Source organism: Typopeltis vanoorti, chromosome 22 (assembly GCF_054136105.1).
Source record: "Typopeltis vanoorti isolate ZY-2024b chromosome 22, IOZ_Tvanoo_1.0, whole genome shotgun sequence".
In the NCBI taxonomy this organism is placed as follows: Eukaryota; Metazoa; Arthropoda; class Arachnida; order Uropygi; family Thelyphonidae; genus Typopeltis; species Typopeltis vanoorti.
The window spans coordinates 85093718-85112026 of record NC_143570.1 but is presented as its reverse complement, the minus strand read 5'-3'; the positions used below and the strand labels follow the sequence as shown (position 1 = coordinate 85112026).

General features: G+C 34.8%; 1 protein-coding gene across 3 annotated transcripts in view; it reads right to left on the bottom strand.

Moving 5' to 3' along the window:
- Polr1B (RNA polymerase I subunit Rpl135) overlaps positions 1–18309 on the bottom strand; it is a 270860-nt gene that overhangs the window by 131928 nt on the left and 120623 nt on the right. For all 3 annotated transcript variants that reach the window (XM_090412385.1, XM_090412386.1, XM_090412387.1), the window contains 2 exons: positions 11796–11849; positions 520–637 (listed from right to left, as the gene is read on the bottom strand). In XM_090412385.1, the coding sequence (XP_090268511.1) occupies positions 520–637; positions 11796–11849 (172 nt within the window). The remainder of the gene's footprint in view (positions 1–519; positions 638–11795; positions 11850–18309) is intronic.

The window sequence follows — 18309 nt, the reverse complement described above, 5'->3', positions numbered from 1 at the left end:
GTCTCTCCCTTTTCATTAGTGGATGGTGGACAATTCGTCCAATTCTTGCAGACCAGATAATCAATTCTGTTGCTTATCTATAGTGGAAGTCCATTTGACATGGTCCAATCTCAGCCAGATTCAGAAAGATATGCCATCATTACTGATCTCCATTTTCACAAATTTCTGATGCTAATTAGAAAGGAAACAAATTACAATAAAAATTACAAAATTAAGTAGGCATCCAATGCACTAAATTTTTATATCTTTTAAGAGAATAAAGTTTTAAGAGAATCTTTATCCTCTTAAAATATATAAATTAATTTATTCTCTTAAATGGCTAAAGAAAAGAGTTGAAAATGGTTATAAGATCTTTTATCTCCCACTTCTTTATGAATCAGATGTAGTGGATTTATGAACTAGAGTTTGGGTATCTCTTTTCTGTGACAATTCTTACAAATTGAAACCATTACTGCTACATAAAATACTCACAAATCATTAATTTGAAAACATATGTAAAATTTTAGTTTCTGATTGCACCTTTAAGACAGTTAAATAAAGATGACCACTTAAAAGAAGTTCATGATTCATAGGATTATCTGGATTCTCCAGTTGGCATTCTTTTTTTGCTGCTGCAAATAGCTTTCTTGTCATGAATCTGCAAAACAAAATTATCTAAATTCTATAATACATTTGTACCTAAGTAGAAATAACTTTTGATAATTAATTTCTAATGAACAATTCCATAAATAGACATAAAACAAGCCATCAACAGACATCACTGCACTTTTAATAACCAATCAAATATCTCATTACTCATCTATATCTAAATACTCATTACTTCACTTCAAAAAGCAAGTTTTAACACTGAAGTTGGACAGTTTCCCTACTTTAAAAATATACAGCTAGCAAACACATGTAACAGCAGTTTTTTAAATCCTAGAACTTGAAACAGGCATACCAATTATGATCCAAGTCATGTGAAACATATTTTTGACATTTTTATTAGTGTGAAATGACATTATCTTACTGGGTATACTACTGTCTCCCCCCCCCCCTTAATGCTTAAAATACTACTAGCCATCCAGCCATTGAATTTATGAGTGATTATTATTGTCGTAAACTATTCAATTTATTTTTTATACTAAAAAATGAGTATAAATTAGGTTTTATGTACTACAGAGTCTCTATAGCTCAATAAGTAACAAGGATGTCCTCTAATCAGAAAGACCTGGCTTTGAAACCACCTAGAACAGAATCTTTAAGAAGAGCATTTTTCAGTCGAAGGTGAGTTAACCAGTTGCATACAAAAGTGGCAACATGCAGTGCTTTCAGAACTCTTGTTTTTCATCTTGGTAGACTAACAAGTCACAGAATAAATGCAAATGATAAACACAGCAAACTGTGTAGACAGGATTAAACACAAAGAGCATTAGATTTATATGAATGCCAACCTGCCCTGCTCAATACCAATGGTAACTAAGCCTAAAAGGTAAGGGGAAAATGAGAAATGTACTTAAAACAAAAAACAATGAAGAATTAAAAAAAGAAAACACTATGCTGTAAAACTATTCAGTAGTTATTTAACATTTTGCCATTATTGTTCTTATGTATACTACTTTACTATTCCAAGACTTGATATCTGATTAGAGAAATCTGAAAAACTCCTGCAGTAAATTAAAGTACATCTTTAGATGTTGACATACTATTTAAGAGGAAAATCCATCATATATCCTTCAAAAATTCTAGACAAAGGTGACCACTATCAATTGAACTGAGTGCTAACACACTATGTATACTGAATATAAGGCAAAAATGTGTGGAATGTGAAAACAAAACAAATTAATAATGATTTTTGTTTTTTAAAATGTACTTGTTCCAATGTGTGGATATAAAAATAATAAATTCAAACTTAGACAGCAAATTATATATTTTAAACAATTTTTAAGAAAGTCAACTATTCTGATTATTGTTTAGTCAAATCAGTGATGTTTGCTGGGTAATATTCAAATTGTGCTATGAGTGTGGATTTTTTTTTTTTTTGTCTGTTTATTCTGGATTTATGGCAAAAGCAACTAAGGCTAGGAGGCCATTGTATTGTCTGTAAATTGCATGTTCTTCTGGTTGATTTAATCTTGAGTTTGGATCTGAAATGAGAAGAGATGGGGACAGTGACCAGCTAATTCAAGTGATTTCAACAAGGGAAGGATGGCATCAACTCAGTGACCACAGTAATAATCACAGAAAATACAACATTTCGGTGAATTAAACCTATTATCTTATAAATTGTGTATCTGTACATGAATGTATGATTTGTGAAAGATTAATAGTTGATCAGAGGTAATGTCTTAAAGCAAAAGAGAAAAATTAATTTTTTTGGATTTTCATATTGTCAAAAGAGTAGAAGAAAGAATTCTTTGTATCAAGAAAATTGTTATAGTTCTTTAGAAGCAACTGAACTATGAAGCATGTTTGTAAATAGTGTTCTCTGGTTGTTTTGCAGGATGAAAAATACAAGATCCAAAAGAGTGGAGTTTTCCAACAAATGAAGATAACAGATTTATCAGAACCTCGATGAAAAATAGTTTGGAGATAATTATTTAGGACCACAGAGAAAAATATTCTTGAAATTTTGTTCAACTGCACAAAGTATATCAAATGAGTGGTGCTTAAGGGTCAAAGCTGTATAACTGAGAGGAGACCTCCACATGGTCTTTAAAGGAATGCAGAGAACTGACCAGAGTTTCTGACATAATGTCCAATCCTCACCTTCTCAAACGTTCCTGGCAAATAAGTCAGCTTGTGCTGTTAGAGAATACAGAGACAAATGTAAGAAAGCTAAACACTGTAAAACTAGCTAAACAAAAGTCATGGGAAGACTTTCATAACATAGAAAATAAATATCAAGAAGGTGGCAAAATATTCTGGAGGCTGTTGAAAAACTTCAGAAATGGAGGAAATAGATGATAAAGGTGACATGAAAACTGGAGAAAATGATATCCTTCATGTATGGAGTAATTAGTTCGAAAAATTGCTAAATAAAACAAGCAGTGACAGCACAGTGATAAAAACTCAACAGGCATGAAATCAGCAATACAATCCACACACTTGAAGTAGAAAAAGCCATCAAAAGCCTGAAATGTGGAAAGGCAGGAGTAGGTGATATTCGACCAGAAATGCTCAAGTATGGAGGTATAGAAGTTTTGCAGTGGCTGCACTGCATAGTACAGAAGGCCTGGACAGAGGGACAAATTCCAAATGATTCGAGTAGAGCTCTCATAGTTTTTATTGTTGTTATGATCCATCGAGTCGTTTCCGACTACTGGCGATTCCACGATCATACACTCTCCATTCCGATCTGTCCCTGACCATGTCTTCAGAACCTCCAAGCGCACTCCAGTTGCTTCTTTAACATGTTCATTGCCAATCAGGCGATATCGCGTGATGCAAGTTCTCACCAAACGGCCGATCATGCGTTATCGCGTGGACGTTGCTATCAAGTTTCTAAGCAGAATAGTATAGCAGCCACAGCGAAACGACGTGTAATATTTATATTGGCCACTAGGGAAGGGATCGATTTTCGTGGAGTGGGGATGGCCGCCAGCCATTGTCTATGTTAGCCAGTGCGCACAGTGGCGGCATTCGGACCAGGCGATGACACGACGATTTTGTTTAGTTATTCGTTGATTTAGCGTGCTTGAAGTTTGGTTTTTATTTGAGTATTGTTTTTTTTTTAAGTAAGTTCCCTATAAATATTGATTTTTGATAATATTTTTTTCTATTTGTACATTATTTTTAAAAATTCTATGTGATTATACAAGACTGATAATTAAATTTATAATTATTATATTTAAATGTTTTTTATTTGTAAAATATATAACTTATTTGACTGAATTACATATCATGCAATATCGCGTAATAGATGTTTAGAGTACAAAAATCCTATGTACATAATAATAAAAGGATATAAATAATATATTAACTTATTTTGAGTGCAATAAAAACTAAATAAAAAATAAAAAAAATTTTGCCACCACACGAAATTCCAATTTTCAGCTTGGCAATGAACGTGTTAACTCCATCCACCCTTCTAATTCTTAGTCCTCCTCTTCTCCTGCTTCCATCAACTTTAGCAAGCATCTTCTCCAGACTCGCATAATATGTTTGAAGTATAACAATTTTTGCTTGATGATCATAGCTTCATGGGAGCAATCTGGCTTTATTCTTTCTATCACTGATTTGTTGGTTTGCTTTGCAATCCATGGTATTCTAAGTAAGCGTCTCCAAACCCATAATTCAAATGCATCTATCTTCCTTCTTTCACTCTTTCTCAGGATCCCACTTTCACATCCATACACCACCACAGGGAATACCATTGCTTTCATGATTCTGATATGAGAGCTCTCATAATACCCACATATAAAAAGGGAAATAAAACTGAATGTGAGAATTACAGAGGTATTTCCCTACTGAGTGTTCCTGGTAATATTTATTGAAGTATACTTGAAAAACGGTTGAGGAGAATTGTTGAAGAAAAGCTTGGTAAAGAACAAGCTGGATTCAGAACAAATAGAGACTGTCAGGATCAAATTTTCACATTACAACAAATAGTTGAGAAATTGTTGGAATAAAACAAAGATCTGTATTTAAGTTTTGTAGATCTGGAAAAGGCATATGACAAGGTGCCAAGAGAGAAGCTATTCAAAACGCTAGAGTTGTATGGTGCTCTTTATTTGAGTTGCTAGTCAGCAGTTAGAATTGAAGGAAGTACAGAAGATGGTTTAATGTTAAATCTGGTGTGATACAAGGATGTACATTATCTATATGGATCACATTATGAAGTGGTATTAAATATGATATCAAAATTGAGAATGTTAATATCAGCTCATTGCTTTATGCAGATGATGTTATACTTTTAAATAAATCCATTACAAGTCTGCAAGATTCCCTGACTAAATGGAATAACTGTTGTAATACATATAGTATGAAAGTGAGCAATAACAAGACAAAGACAATGAAAATAGGCAGAAGCATTGAAAGTATCAACTGCATTGTGAATGGAGAACCTATGGAACAAGTAAAACATTTTAGGTACTTAGGCATGATTTTTAGTGAAGACAGTGAATTAAATATGGAAACAGACAACAGGATCAACAAAGCTGGCATTGTAGGAAGTCAACTGAATAAATTTATATGGAATAAGAGAGAAATTAGTCAGAACACTAAATTAGCTATATACAAGACAGTGTTCAAACCAGTTTTAACTTATGGATCTGAAAGCTGGGCCAGAAGCAAAACACTTGACCAAAGACTAAAGACCGCAGATATGAGAGTCCTGAGAAAGATTATAGGCGTGAACAGATGGCATCAATGGCAATATCATATTAAAAACAAGAATATTAGGAAAGAACTTGACATTGTTAGCATCCAGGAATGTATTAGCCAAGCTAATCTTACTGGTATGGTCACTTAAACAGAATGGGAGAGGAAAGATTAGCAAAACAGGTGTTCTATGCCAGGTTGGCAGGAAAAAGACTCAGAGGAAGACCAAGATATAGGTGGATTGATACAGTAAAAAGTGCCTTAAAAGATAGAAATATAAGATCTGATAATGTTGGAGTATTGACAGGTAACAGATTGATTTGGAGGGAAATTGTAGATTAGAAGTTAGTAATGAAGTAAATTTTTAATGTAGTTCTATCATGTCCTGTACACCCCTTGAGGGTACATGACAGGAATTTGATGATGATGATACACTATCATCAGCAAAATGAGGATGGTTATGTATTTACAGAGGAAAAATAATAAGTGAACAACAAAAAAGCTTTTATACCATCCAACATTAGTTGTGAAGATTGCAAGCTAAAACCCATAAAGAGTTGTAAAGCTAGAAGAAGAAGTTGTGAGTTCAAGGTAAAGCTTTACCTGCTACAAAAGTCAGAAAAACAGTATTTTTCTTTAATAAAATGCTTTAGAAATACTAATATGAACCCTTGAATTTTTGCCACACTTCAAATATGACAATAGAACAGGAATAGGCTGGATATCAGTCAATTTGGAAGCCCAGGATAAATTATAATGGAACTAGGAATATATGAAAAAGACAACACAAAACAGAAGCCCTGAATGAAGTACAAAACTTCATAACAATGAAGAATGCCATTAAGGAAGTTGTCATATCCAGTTTGGTTCAGATTCTTTTGTTCTCTCTCACTGTCTCATAAAAAGAATCAAAGGATTATGAGTTAGGAATTTATTGAGGGCAATTACTGAGATCATCAGTACAAGAATTTAAAGAAATGTAAGTAGAGAGAGCAGAGATTGGCTTTTTCTGTGAGTGCTGATACTATAGAAACACCTGAGTAAAAAAATAGATGAAAGCAGCATTAGAAAGGTGTCATAACTATCAGCTTTGGCAAGAAACCAGAATGCATGGGTGTTTTTTTGGACACAATGCATTTTCCTGCTTTTGCCTTTCCCAAAATTAGATTGTGGATGTCCTAATAATTTGCTTACTACTATTTTGAACATTAGTACAAGAAGAAAGAGAAAAAGGAAACAAAGGCACAGTAATTTCAATTAACATAAATTGTGACACATTCGATTCTCATTTTGAACAGCCTGAAGACTTAAGAGAAGATAATTTAAAGCAGAATGAAGAATAAATGTTTCCATATCTACAGGGTGTCCCAAAATTCACGCAAGAAGTAATTTTGATAGAAAACACAGGTTTTTAATTAAAAATTGTAATTTTCTTATTGATTCATAAGGTATACAGTATAGGGTTATGCATGGAATAGCATATCGGGTAAATGGCCTCCACGGCTTTGCTGGCACATACGCACTCTTTTGTCGAAATTTTCCATGACCGTTTTGCATAAATGTGGCTGAATTTCATTGATACAGCGCTCAATTTCCTCCTTCAAGGTGTGGGTGGTCGTGGGCTTGTTGGCATTAACCTTAGACTTCAAAAAACCCCAAAGAAAAAAGTCCAACGCCGTTAAGTCACATGATCTGGGCGGCCAATTCTGATCACCAAAACAGGAAATTACACGACCGGGAAATGACTCGTGCAGTAATTGAATTGTTTCTCGGGCTGTATGGCATGTGGCACCGTATTGTTGAAACCTAGTGTCATCCACATCCATATCTTGCAATTTAGGCACAAAAAACTGGATTATCAAGTCGCGATAGCGAGCACCATTAACTGTTATTGCCTTACCAGCCACATTTTCGAAGAAGAATGGACCGATGATGCCTCTAGCCCAAAATCCGCACCAAACAGTGATTGTTGAGAAACAAATGCATCCACATTGTGGATGCATTTGTTTCTCAACAATCACTCGTGGATTTTCTGAACTCCAAATGCGACAATTTTGTCGATTAACAAAGCCATCAAGATGAAAATGAGCCTCATCAGTGAAAATGATTTTGTTCGAAAAATAAGCATCCACTTGTTGTTCCATAATCCATTCAACGAACTCTCTTTGCTGTGTGTGGTCAGTAGGCTTCAGTTCTTGAGTCAATTGAACTTTGTAAGCATAAAGATGCAAATCTTTTGTGAGAATACGCTATAGAGAGCCTCTCGAAATGCCCAATTCAAGACTACGGTGCCAAATTGATGTTCCTAGACTCTCACGAACTGCTTCAATGGTTTCTGTTGAACGACTTGCTGAAGAACGGCCAGAGAGTGTATAAGATCACTAATTGATCCAGTTTCCTTGAATTTTTTAATTAATCTTTTCACAGTTGATGAAGTTAAATCACTATTCCGACCATATTTTGTACGAAAATTGCGAAATGTAGCTACCAAACCTTAATTATTTTTAAAATATTGCTCAACAATGAAAATGCGTTGTTCTTTCGTGTAGCGCTCCATTTTTAATAACCCTGAACTGTCAGCTGTCTTTTTTTTCTCATTGGCAACACTTTACTGCACAAATGGCGCTAAATTTAAATCTTGCGTGAATTTTGGGATACCCTTTATAAGTGTTTTAAGTGATACATTCAGTTTGGCTAAAAAAACCAGAAACAGTAACTCAATAAAGGAAATGAACAACAATCATGAAAGTGGCTAAGTGGATGTCACTGCATTTAAATAGAAATTATTACTAGGTTGTGATCTGAATTGCTTGAGAACAAAACAATATCCATAGCATAGGTAAAAGATCATTGGAGGCCAACTATAGATACAACCAGTGATATTTACACAGATGATGACCTTCCTCTTAGGAAAGTTGGATTAAAGAAAAAGATTCAAGAATGGAAATTAAAAAAAAAAAAAAAAACGGGGGGGGGGTATTTGGTGGTATTAAGTGAGCAACAGAGCAACAAATCTGATGGAATGGAGCAAAGAAATTTTTTTCAAAGAAGATCAAAGAAATAATTGTAGGCTGGATTGAAATACACTGACATGGTCAAGTATCTGTTAGGAAAACTAAGTATGGATTTGCAGAATGAAGATGGAATTAGACATAAAAAAGTTTGGAAATGAGACCACATCTCTTTAAAACAGATCTGAAATATTTTAGGTTTTTGCAAGCTATTTTTCTTTTTATGGTTGTTTGCTCAAAGTAATTATTATAATTTTACAGCCTCTCCATAGAATCTGAAGACTCATCACAGGAGACCTAAATCACTCGTCATACACACAAATCCTATCATACCTCTCCTTGCATCCGTTCACAGTCAGGGAACTCATAACCATTTCTGACAATACATTGCACTCACTCACCACACAAAAAATCTGGTCTGCACACCTCTACTAACCACACTGTTACACACCTTCCATGATTGGCCCCTAATTCTCTGACTATTTGTCATATATTGAAAAATTTCACTTGCATCAATTTTATAAAACTCCTTTAATATCTTCAAAGCTTCTATCATGTCCCCTCCTGTCCATCTATCTCAATGTTGGTATGCATCTCTGTAACATCAGCAATTGTAAAATCACCACCTGAATGATATACCTTTGCAAAATGATCACTCAGCAACTTAATTATTTTTTCTGGTTCATCACCCTTCTACTATGAGCAATTTTATGAAGTCATTCTACCACAGTCATTTTTCTTCTTACTTGCTACATAACAACAAAAAAAAAAAAACTCTTGTGGGTTTACTTTGGCCTGTTTACTAAGATTTTCTAAGATCAAGCAATCTCTGATCGCTTGCCGTGCACTATTGACAGTCTTTCCTTGTTGCTTCTCAAGCCATGGGACTGTTCCAAGATGACTCCTGAATCTCTCATAATTATCAGCCTTATAATTGAACATAAACCCCCTTCCTGAAGAACTCCATGTGTTTGGTGACTCCCAGAACAATACTGCATGGTCACTCTGCCCAATTGGATAATTGGGTAGATAATTTGCCTTGGTTATGAATACATCTTCTGATGCTATTATCAGATCCAAAACCCTCAAACTCCTTGTCCTCTCTATAACATGCTGTTTCATGTAATTATCTCTTAGCAACCGTATAAATCCCATCTTGCTATGCACCCTTTCCTCCCGCCAATCGAAGTCTCCCATAATAATTGTTTGGCCTACACTCATTGTGCTAATTTGCTGATATATGGCCTCTACATCTTCCTGTGGATCCCCTGGTCTATAGTAGCACCCAACAATGTATTTTGTTCCATTTGCCTCTATCTCACACCAGACAACCTCAAATGAACCATCTTCCTCAGACCTAACACCCCCCTTTAACTTCTAATTTTGTTGTATAAGTTAAAGATACCAAGAAATTATATACTTGGTTTAATCCTTTATTCAAGTGTAAGCTAACAAGTTTGTGCCTGAACTATTTTCGGGTCTGGGGCAACACGTATAAAGAAGTTAAGACTTCACATCACCTGATTTAGTATCCCATGATGCAAAGCACATCTCCTTGCAGACATGTATAATGCTATGCATTATGGGAAGGGAATTCTAATTTTGTGGGTTGTAATTCTGTAGCTATCAGCAATGCCCCACCTGCTGTCTTGTTCCTTCTATCCTCTCTGAAAATACAATAGAATATTTCCAGCCCTTTTATATTCTATCCCTGTAACTATATCCATATCATATAACTAACTATATATATATAACTATACCATTTACACTCAACCAGGTCTCAGTGATGCCTATAATTTTTGGCCAAGTTGAGCTTACCAATGCCAAAAACTCCTCACCCTTATTTCTGATAATTCTTGCATTAGTGCACATGCATTTCATTGCAATGTTTACACATCAAAAAGTGTTCTCTTCAGGAAGCATTGCTGATGTGTTTAATTTTAGGAATCATGCAAAGACAGGAAACAATTAAGGAAGTCTTTAACAGCAATAAATGCAAAAATATAATATCGGTAATGTTGTTATTCCATGGGTGTGCACTTCACACCCTGAATATATGCTGCTAGTATGTATAGTAATTCTCAATATTGAATATAGATCTGCTATAGATTCTAGGACTATAAACAGGCTTACCAATGGGAAGGTATGTATGGCACATAATTTAGTTAGAATAGATTGAAATTTAGCATATACACTGACAGTGGTGGTACAACCATTAGCTCAATAAGTAATGTGTTTTAAACTTCAATATTTAGGCTAATTCAACAAGCCTTGTTGGCAGAGTGGATAGTGTGCCTGCTCTATAACCAACGAAATGTGGTTTTAATTACACTGTAGGCATAGATCATTGTTAAAAACCTTAACCCACCTGCAGAACTAACATAATACTGATTTAATTATTTACGGGTAAAAGTCGCATGTAAAAAGTTTGGTGCAATTTTGCAATCAATCCCTGCTATCAAAAAGAATATTTCCAGTCCCTTTATCTAGCAGAGGGGGTTTGTACTAATAATCACAGTAATATCACTATTAGTCCAGATATTTTTAATCTCATCTTGTATGTACACCATTTCATGCATGTTCTTTTTTAATTATTTTTTAAAATAATTAAAAAAGAACATGCATGAAATGCTAATGAACACATGCATGCAAATGTAGTATTTGCCTAATTAGACCTTCATAGCATATTACCTATTTGATTGAGAATAAAAAAAAAAAAAAAGCTAACGCCTTTTTGTTCCCATATAGGGAGTAGGTGAGGCCGTTTAGCTCTATCTAACTTTTGGAGACTGAGTGGGCAGTTCAATCTCCACTGGTAGCCAATCAGAGATAGCTGGCCCAAGGCTATCACTAATTAAATGGCACGCAGTGAAGAGGCGGCTCAACAAGTGTCGCCATCTTGTGGTCCCTAACACAATATTTTTAATGTCTGAAAATAGTGTGGGTTCTACACTCGATTTTCTTGAGTTTATGGGACGAAAAACCCGAGTTTCCTGGAGAAAAAACCTGCTTGCCTGTGTCAGAGATCGACTAACTCGGGAACCGGTCAAAAAAAGGCTTAGAAAAATTCTCTCTAGTCACAGACTAGATTCGAAAGCAAGTCTTTCTTTGTGCAGTCAAGCGCTGTGGAGTGCAAACGCCACATCCACTGAGCTACACAGCTCAAAAAAAAAAAAAGAAAAAGAAAAAGAAAAAAAAAAGCCAACATATTAATTAATGTTAACCTGAAATGCAAAGAAGGCAATGCTTTCAGTAAACCTCCACATTTTTTAGTGATAGTAAGTGTGTTTTTACGTAAGAAAAGCTGCAACTCACTTGACTACTGGTTTTTTTTTTTTTATTATTTAGTCCAGATGAAAGAAAAATAATATTAAATCTCTAATAATCTTTATCAGTCTAACCACATATTCATGAAGAAAAAATAAAATATTTTTGTGCATTATTAAGTGACTTATTATGGAAATTAAGCAGAGTAATACTTACGCTAGTAAGTTAAACTTATCTACATTACAGTCAAGATGTGTGCAGATACATTCTCTGTAAGTGGAAAAACCAAAATTACATATTTCATAATATGAGAAAGAAAGTTTTTTTTGTGCAAAAACTTTTGTTCATTTAATCTATTTCATTTCATCTATTCTTGCAGCTTATCTTTATGTTGCGATGATTATTATTATTTTATCTATTTGATATTGCAATACAAAATAATAATAATAATAACAAAATAACTAAAATAATAAATTCCTTACCCTACCACATTACTGATGTACAACCTGGTGTATTACTGGTTTACAACCTTTCATGGGTGGGAGGTACATAAAAAATATACACCAAATCAAAGAGTCTGACATCACAGAAAGAGTGAAATATCTGAAGTGGCAATGGACTAATACTCAAAGACATAATAGCATAATACTGCATCCATATATTTGAGGATGCCAGTTTATGAGAAAAGAAGTTGGGATCTGAAGAAATATGCAAATCAATCTAGTAAGCAGACATGTCAAGTATAGCTTAATATATCAATTTGCATAACCAAAGCATTTAATACAACATGTAACCAAAAATCCTTATGACGCAGAAAATTGATTCTTACTACAGCAAACATCATTCTAACAAACTTGCTCCTTTTAACAAATTACTGAAACATCCTAGCCAAGGTCCGTTGGCACAATGCAGTTATGAGGAGAATTTACTATAACATGCTATCCACCATACAAATTACTGTTGTGGTGATGATGATGATGACAGTAAGTTCATTGTTACTGAAATTCTATATTAGAAACAGTAAAACAGAGTAAATGCTGAAGTTGTTTAATCTGGCAGTCTTAGGACAAGTGCAAATAAAAGAATTTTCCAGAGTACATAATTTAGTAGTTAGAAAAATTAAACGTAACAAATCCACTTATACTTTGTGTTTATTTTTTCACTTATATGAAAATCAAATATGCAAACAAGTATATTATTACTAAAATAAATAGCCAAAAGGCTTCAGTTCAGAATGCAAAATTACAAATGCAAATAAAAATTACACATGCAAAGTGGATATTAGATTCAACATTATTCATTATTTCAAAGCTGAATGTATAAACTATGAAAGTTCTGTAAGTTGACCAGAGAGCTTGCAAAAATATATTCCTCAGCATCCCTGAGTTACCTTAGTGTGGACCACTTAAAAGACACAGGTGCTGCCCAAGCGTCTATATATTCACCTTTTATTAGTCCATTTTGATAAAGTTTCACTGGCCTGACTGTTTTGAACTGGTTGGTTCTCTTCAGAAACCAGGCAGAAACCTTAAGAGGACAAGAACTCTTGTGCAGTAAAACTGCATCAAAATGGACTAATAAAAGGGGAATATATAGATGCTCAGACAGTGCCTACATCTTTTAAGTAGTCCACACTAAGGTAACTTGGAATGAGGAGTAATGTATTCTTGCAAGCTCTCTGGTCAACTTATGAACCTTTCATAGTTTCTATGCAGCTTTGAAATAATGCTGAATCTAATATCCAATTTGCTTATGTAATTTTGCATCACCAAAACTGAAGCCTTTTGGCTCTTCATTTTAGTAATTACTTTTATGCACCGATCAAGAGTCCTCTTACAAAAAATAACATTTCTCTGACATTTCAAGTACCTCACTCCTGCATGAGAGTTTCTGCTCTCTTAAGGTTTCTCCCTGGTCTCTGAAGAGAACCAACCAGTTCAAAACAACTATCAGGACAGTGAAACCTTATCAAAATGACTAATGAAAGGCAGATATATAGATGCTGGGGCAGTGTCTATGTATTTTAAGTAGTCCACACTAAAGCAACTCTGGGATGCCGAGGAATGTATTCCTGCAAGCTCTCTGGTGAACTCATGAAACTTTCCTAGTTTCTGCATTTTGCTTTGAAATAAATGCTGGATCTAATATCCACTTTGTTTATGTAAGTATATTATTATTTTAACTGTGTGTAATAAAGAAGGTATCTTCATGGCACAATATCTATATTCTCTCTTATTACATATATGTTTATTCAGTTGACTTCCTACCATACCAGCTTTAATTCTGTTGTCCATTTTCCATATTTAATTTACCATCTTCAATAAAAATTGTGCCTAAGTAGCTGAAATGTTGTACTTGTTCTAAAGATTCTCCATTCATGACAGTTTATATTTTCATTGTCTTGTTTTGCTGATTTTCATTCCAAACCTATTACAACAGTTATTCAATTTGGTCAGGGAATCTTACAAACTTGTCCTGGATTTATTTAAAATCATATTATCTGCATAAAGTAAAGATCTGAGATTGACGGTATATCAGCACAGGTGCTAAAAGAGTGTTCAGCTGAACTGGCTATTCCTTTGACCAGGCTATATAATTTGAGTCTCAGAACAGAGAATATTCTGCAGGAATGGAAAGAATGTATGGTAATCCCATTGCACAAGGGTGGTGCAAAGACTGATGTATCCAACTATTGACCAATCAGTATCTCAGATTCTGTAACAATTGGTTAGAGCTCACATTCAGAAATGGTTGACAGTGAATCTCTACTTTGCAATGAACAACATGGGTTTATTAAGAGAAGGTCATGTTTTAGCAACTTTCTCACATTCTATAATAATATTACAGCTGAACTAGACAAGGGGAATGGATATACTGACAGTTTTGGATTTTGCTAAGCTTTTGACAAAATACAGCATGGAATACTGTTGCATAAATTGGAGAATATTGGTTTAGATTATAAAATATTAGCATGGATAAGAGGACAGCTGACTGACAGATATCAAAAAGTTGTATATGAGGGATGTGAGTCTGCAAGATTTAAGGTAACTAGTGGTGTACCACAAGGGTCAGTCCTTGGTTCACTGTTCTTCTGTACATTAATGATATTGGGAAGGATTTGACAGGTAACATACAGCCATTTACTGATGATGCAATGATAGGTAGGGTCAAGAATGCTGCTGATATGAAGTACTTGCAGGATGATTTGAATAGGCTGAAATTATGGGTATGGGAAAATGGATGTCAGTTCAATGTCAGTAAATGGAGAGTAATGTACTTTGGCGTGATTAGATATCCAAAGTTGTATTATATCGGTGGGATTACTAGAAGAAACTGATCAAGCTAGGGATCTTGGAGTGTTAGGAAGTTGAAGTTAAATGCCATATAGCAAAGATTACAAATACAACTCAGAGGATAATTGCAATTCTGAAAAGAACTCTGACATGTAAAGATAAGGATGTAATTTTGCCTCTTCAAAAAGTCTTGATAAAACCTCACTTGGACTATTGTGTGCAGGTTTGGACACCTGGTTTCCGTTGTGATTCTGATATGATGGAGAGAGTGCAAAGGAGTGTTAAAAATGATATCAGGATTATGAAATACTGATTATGAAGACAGATTGAGAATTTGTAGATGGAAGACACTAGCAAACAGTAGAAAGTGGGGTGATATGATTGGGACAAACTTCTGAAAGGGTCATTTCATGGAGAGTGGGGGAAGGACAAGACGGCATCCTTGAAAGCTGAGAATGAATGCTGCTAAGAAGAGACTGCCATTGGATGTTGTGTGTGTGTGTGCATGCATGCAGCGTGAATGAATTCAAGAATAAGTATGATAGCTGGTGCATGTAGTATGTGACCTTACTCGATAAGTCCCTTACTCAGCAAAGGTCTCTCTTAATAATAATAATAATAATTAAGATCTTCAATTTTTATATCAAGTTTAATACCACTTTCCCTCATAATGTGATCCATATAGGTGATGAATAAAAGTGGAGATAATGTACACCCTTCTTACACACTGACTTAACATAAAATCATTTTCCTATAATTACTTCAGTAACTAATGATTTACAACTCAAATAAAGACTAAGTATTGATTGAGATAATGCTGCACTCGCACCATACAACTGTAGCATTTTGAATAGCATCTCTCTTGGTACCTTGTCATATGCTTTTTTCAGATCTACAAAACTTAAAGACAGATCTTTGTTATATTCCCAATTTCTTAACTATTTGTCATAAAGTGAAAATCTGATCCTGACAGCTTCTATTTGGCTTGAATCCAGCTTGTTCTACACCAAGCTTCCTTTCCACAATCTTTCTCAACTGTTTCTCAAGTATACTAGCATAAATTATACCAGGATTACTCAGTAGAGAAATACTTCTGTAATTCTCACATTGAGTTTTATTTCCCTTTTTTATATGGGTACTATGATAGCTCTACTCCAATCATCTGGAATTTTAGAGCACATATTAATTAGTGACATAGAGGAGCTAAACCACTTATTGAGAAGTTGCATCTTATTCCAAGCATTACCAAGACTGAAACATGCTGTTTCCATTTAAACAATAGCACGGCACATGGCAGCTTAAGATTGCCACTAAATGGCACATCTCTCCTATATTGCTGCCAAACTCAGGACTAGAAATAACATACTGTATAAACCTGCCAGAACAACCTTGGGGGCTTGTGCTACCACATAAAGGATATTTGCTCTGGGCCTCGTTTACTCAACTGCTGAGTACTGCTCAGCTGTCTGGCTGAACAATGCACACATTAAATTAATTGATACTATCCTGAATCAGAAAATATGTATCATTTCTGGAACAATAAAGACTATTCCATCATACTGGCTACCAGTTCTGAGCTAATAGAATACCACCACAACTACGATGCCAAGACAACCTGATTCGTGAATATAACAAAATTTGCCGTATCCACTACACTATGATATTGACAGCTTTACATCACATAGGCTTAAGTCAAGACATCCACTTATTATAACAGCACAATGACTTGTCACTGATGGCTATGATGCAACAACAGCATTGCACAGAATGGACTGCCCAAGCCCCAGTAATCTGGCAGACTGTCTTTAACTCAAACAGTCCATCAGGGTTTTGACCTACCTCAAAAAATATGGACCTCCCTAAATAGGGTTTGCACCAACTATAGGTGTGGAGCTTCCTTGTTTACTTGGGGAATAAGACCAAACTCATCTTGTGACCGTGCTAAGTATAACCAAACTATACAACATATCACATTCGACTGTCCTCACAGAACCTACATGGAAGCTATAACTAACTTAATAACAGTTTCTATAGATGCTGTTGATTGGCTGTCGAACTTAGACATTCAATTTTAATTTTATGCTTATTTGTATATGTATGTGACTACAGTGTCACTTCGCACTAATGCTTTCTTTTATATATCTTTTATGGATTTTATTGTCTTGTACATCCTCTTTTGTAAGTGTGTGGTGGCATATGCATGTATTCTTCTTTGCCAAACACTAAATAAATAAATTTATGAGTGATGTTCTGCTGAACTGGCTAACACCATTCCTCCACTTTACCCGCAAACCCACACACAGCTGCTGGTCAGCTGTGTGTGTGTGTGGACAAATACCCATTCACTGTCTAGCTCCAAACATACCTAACCAGCTTTTCATTCTCTTTCATGCCTTCTCACTTCCTCAGGAACAGACTTCTTCACACTGTTTTCACTTAGGACTATAATCTCCGGTTCTTCAAAAAAAGATATGAACATGTTTCTTCTTGACCACTTAACCATACATAGTACTGACTAAACAAACATTTAATAACCACAGTAATAAGTTTTAATGAGTAAATATTTCATCCTAAGTATCTTAGTACAGTTAATTCAAACAATACTATGAATAACATACAGACAGGGCGCATGATTACAATGGGATCCCAATATGCGTGCAGTAGCGTGTTATAGAATTAAATTAAAATATATCGGAATGGGGAAAAGTTTTTTTTTTAAAATAATAGATTACAAATCTGAAAACACAGCCCAACTCAAAATCACCAGAGTTAAAGATCGGTACTATCAACATAAGAAGCCCGAATGGCAAAGAAATGGAGCTAGTTGAGGAATTAGATAAGTACCAGATCGACATAATAGGGATGACTGAAACAAAACAGACAAAAACTGGTGAGATCTTTCTGAGCAATAAATACATGTTATATTCAGGCAATGACAATCAAGGAAAAGAAGGAGTAGCCATAGTATTCAACACAAAATACGAGGCTAATCTTCTTGAATGGCAGTCAGTCTCAAGTAGAGTAATGTGGGCAAATATGAGAATGGGGAACTGGACAATGAGACTTATTTGTGCCTATGGTCCCACAGAAGGTTCCACTAAGGTAGAAGTGGAGGAATTTTTTGATGCTTTAGAAAAAGCAACTGACACAATGAAAAAGGAAAAGTTGGTCCTTGTTGGGGATCTAAATAGCAGAGTAGGAAATGATTGTGAGACACACAGAAATATTTTAGGAAAATTTGAAGAAAAGGGCAAAGCTAATAATAATGGCAAATATCTGTTGGATTTCTGCTCAGGACATGGACTGATTATTACTAACACCATGTTCCAACATAAAAATGTGCACAAATTCACATGGAGAGAGGAATCAAGGAATAAGAAAAGTCTCATTGACTATGTTATTGTTGATAGTGATGTTTTCTCCCTGGTGCAGGACAC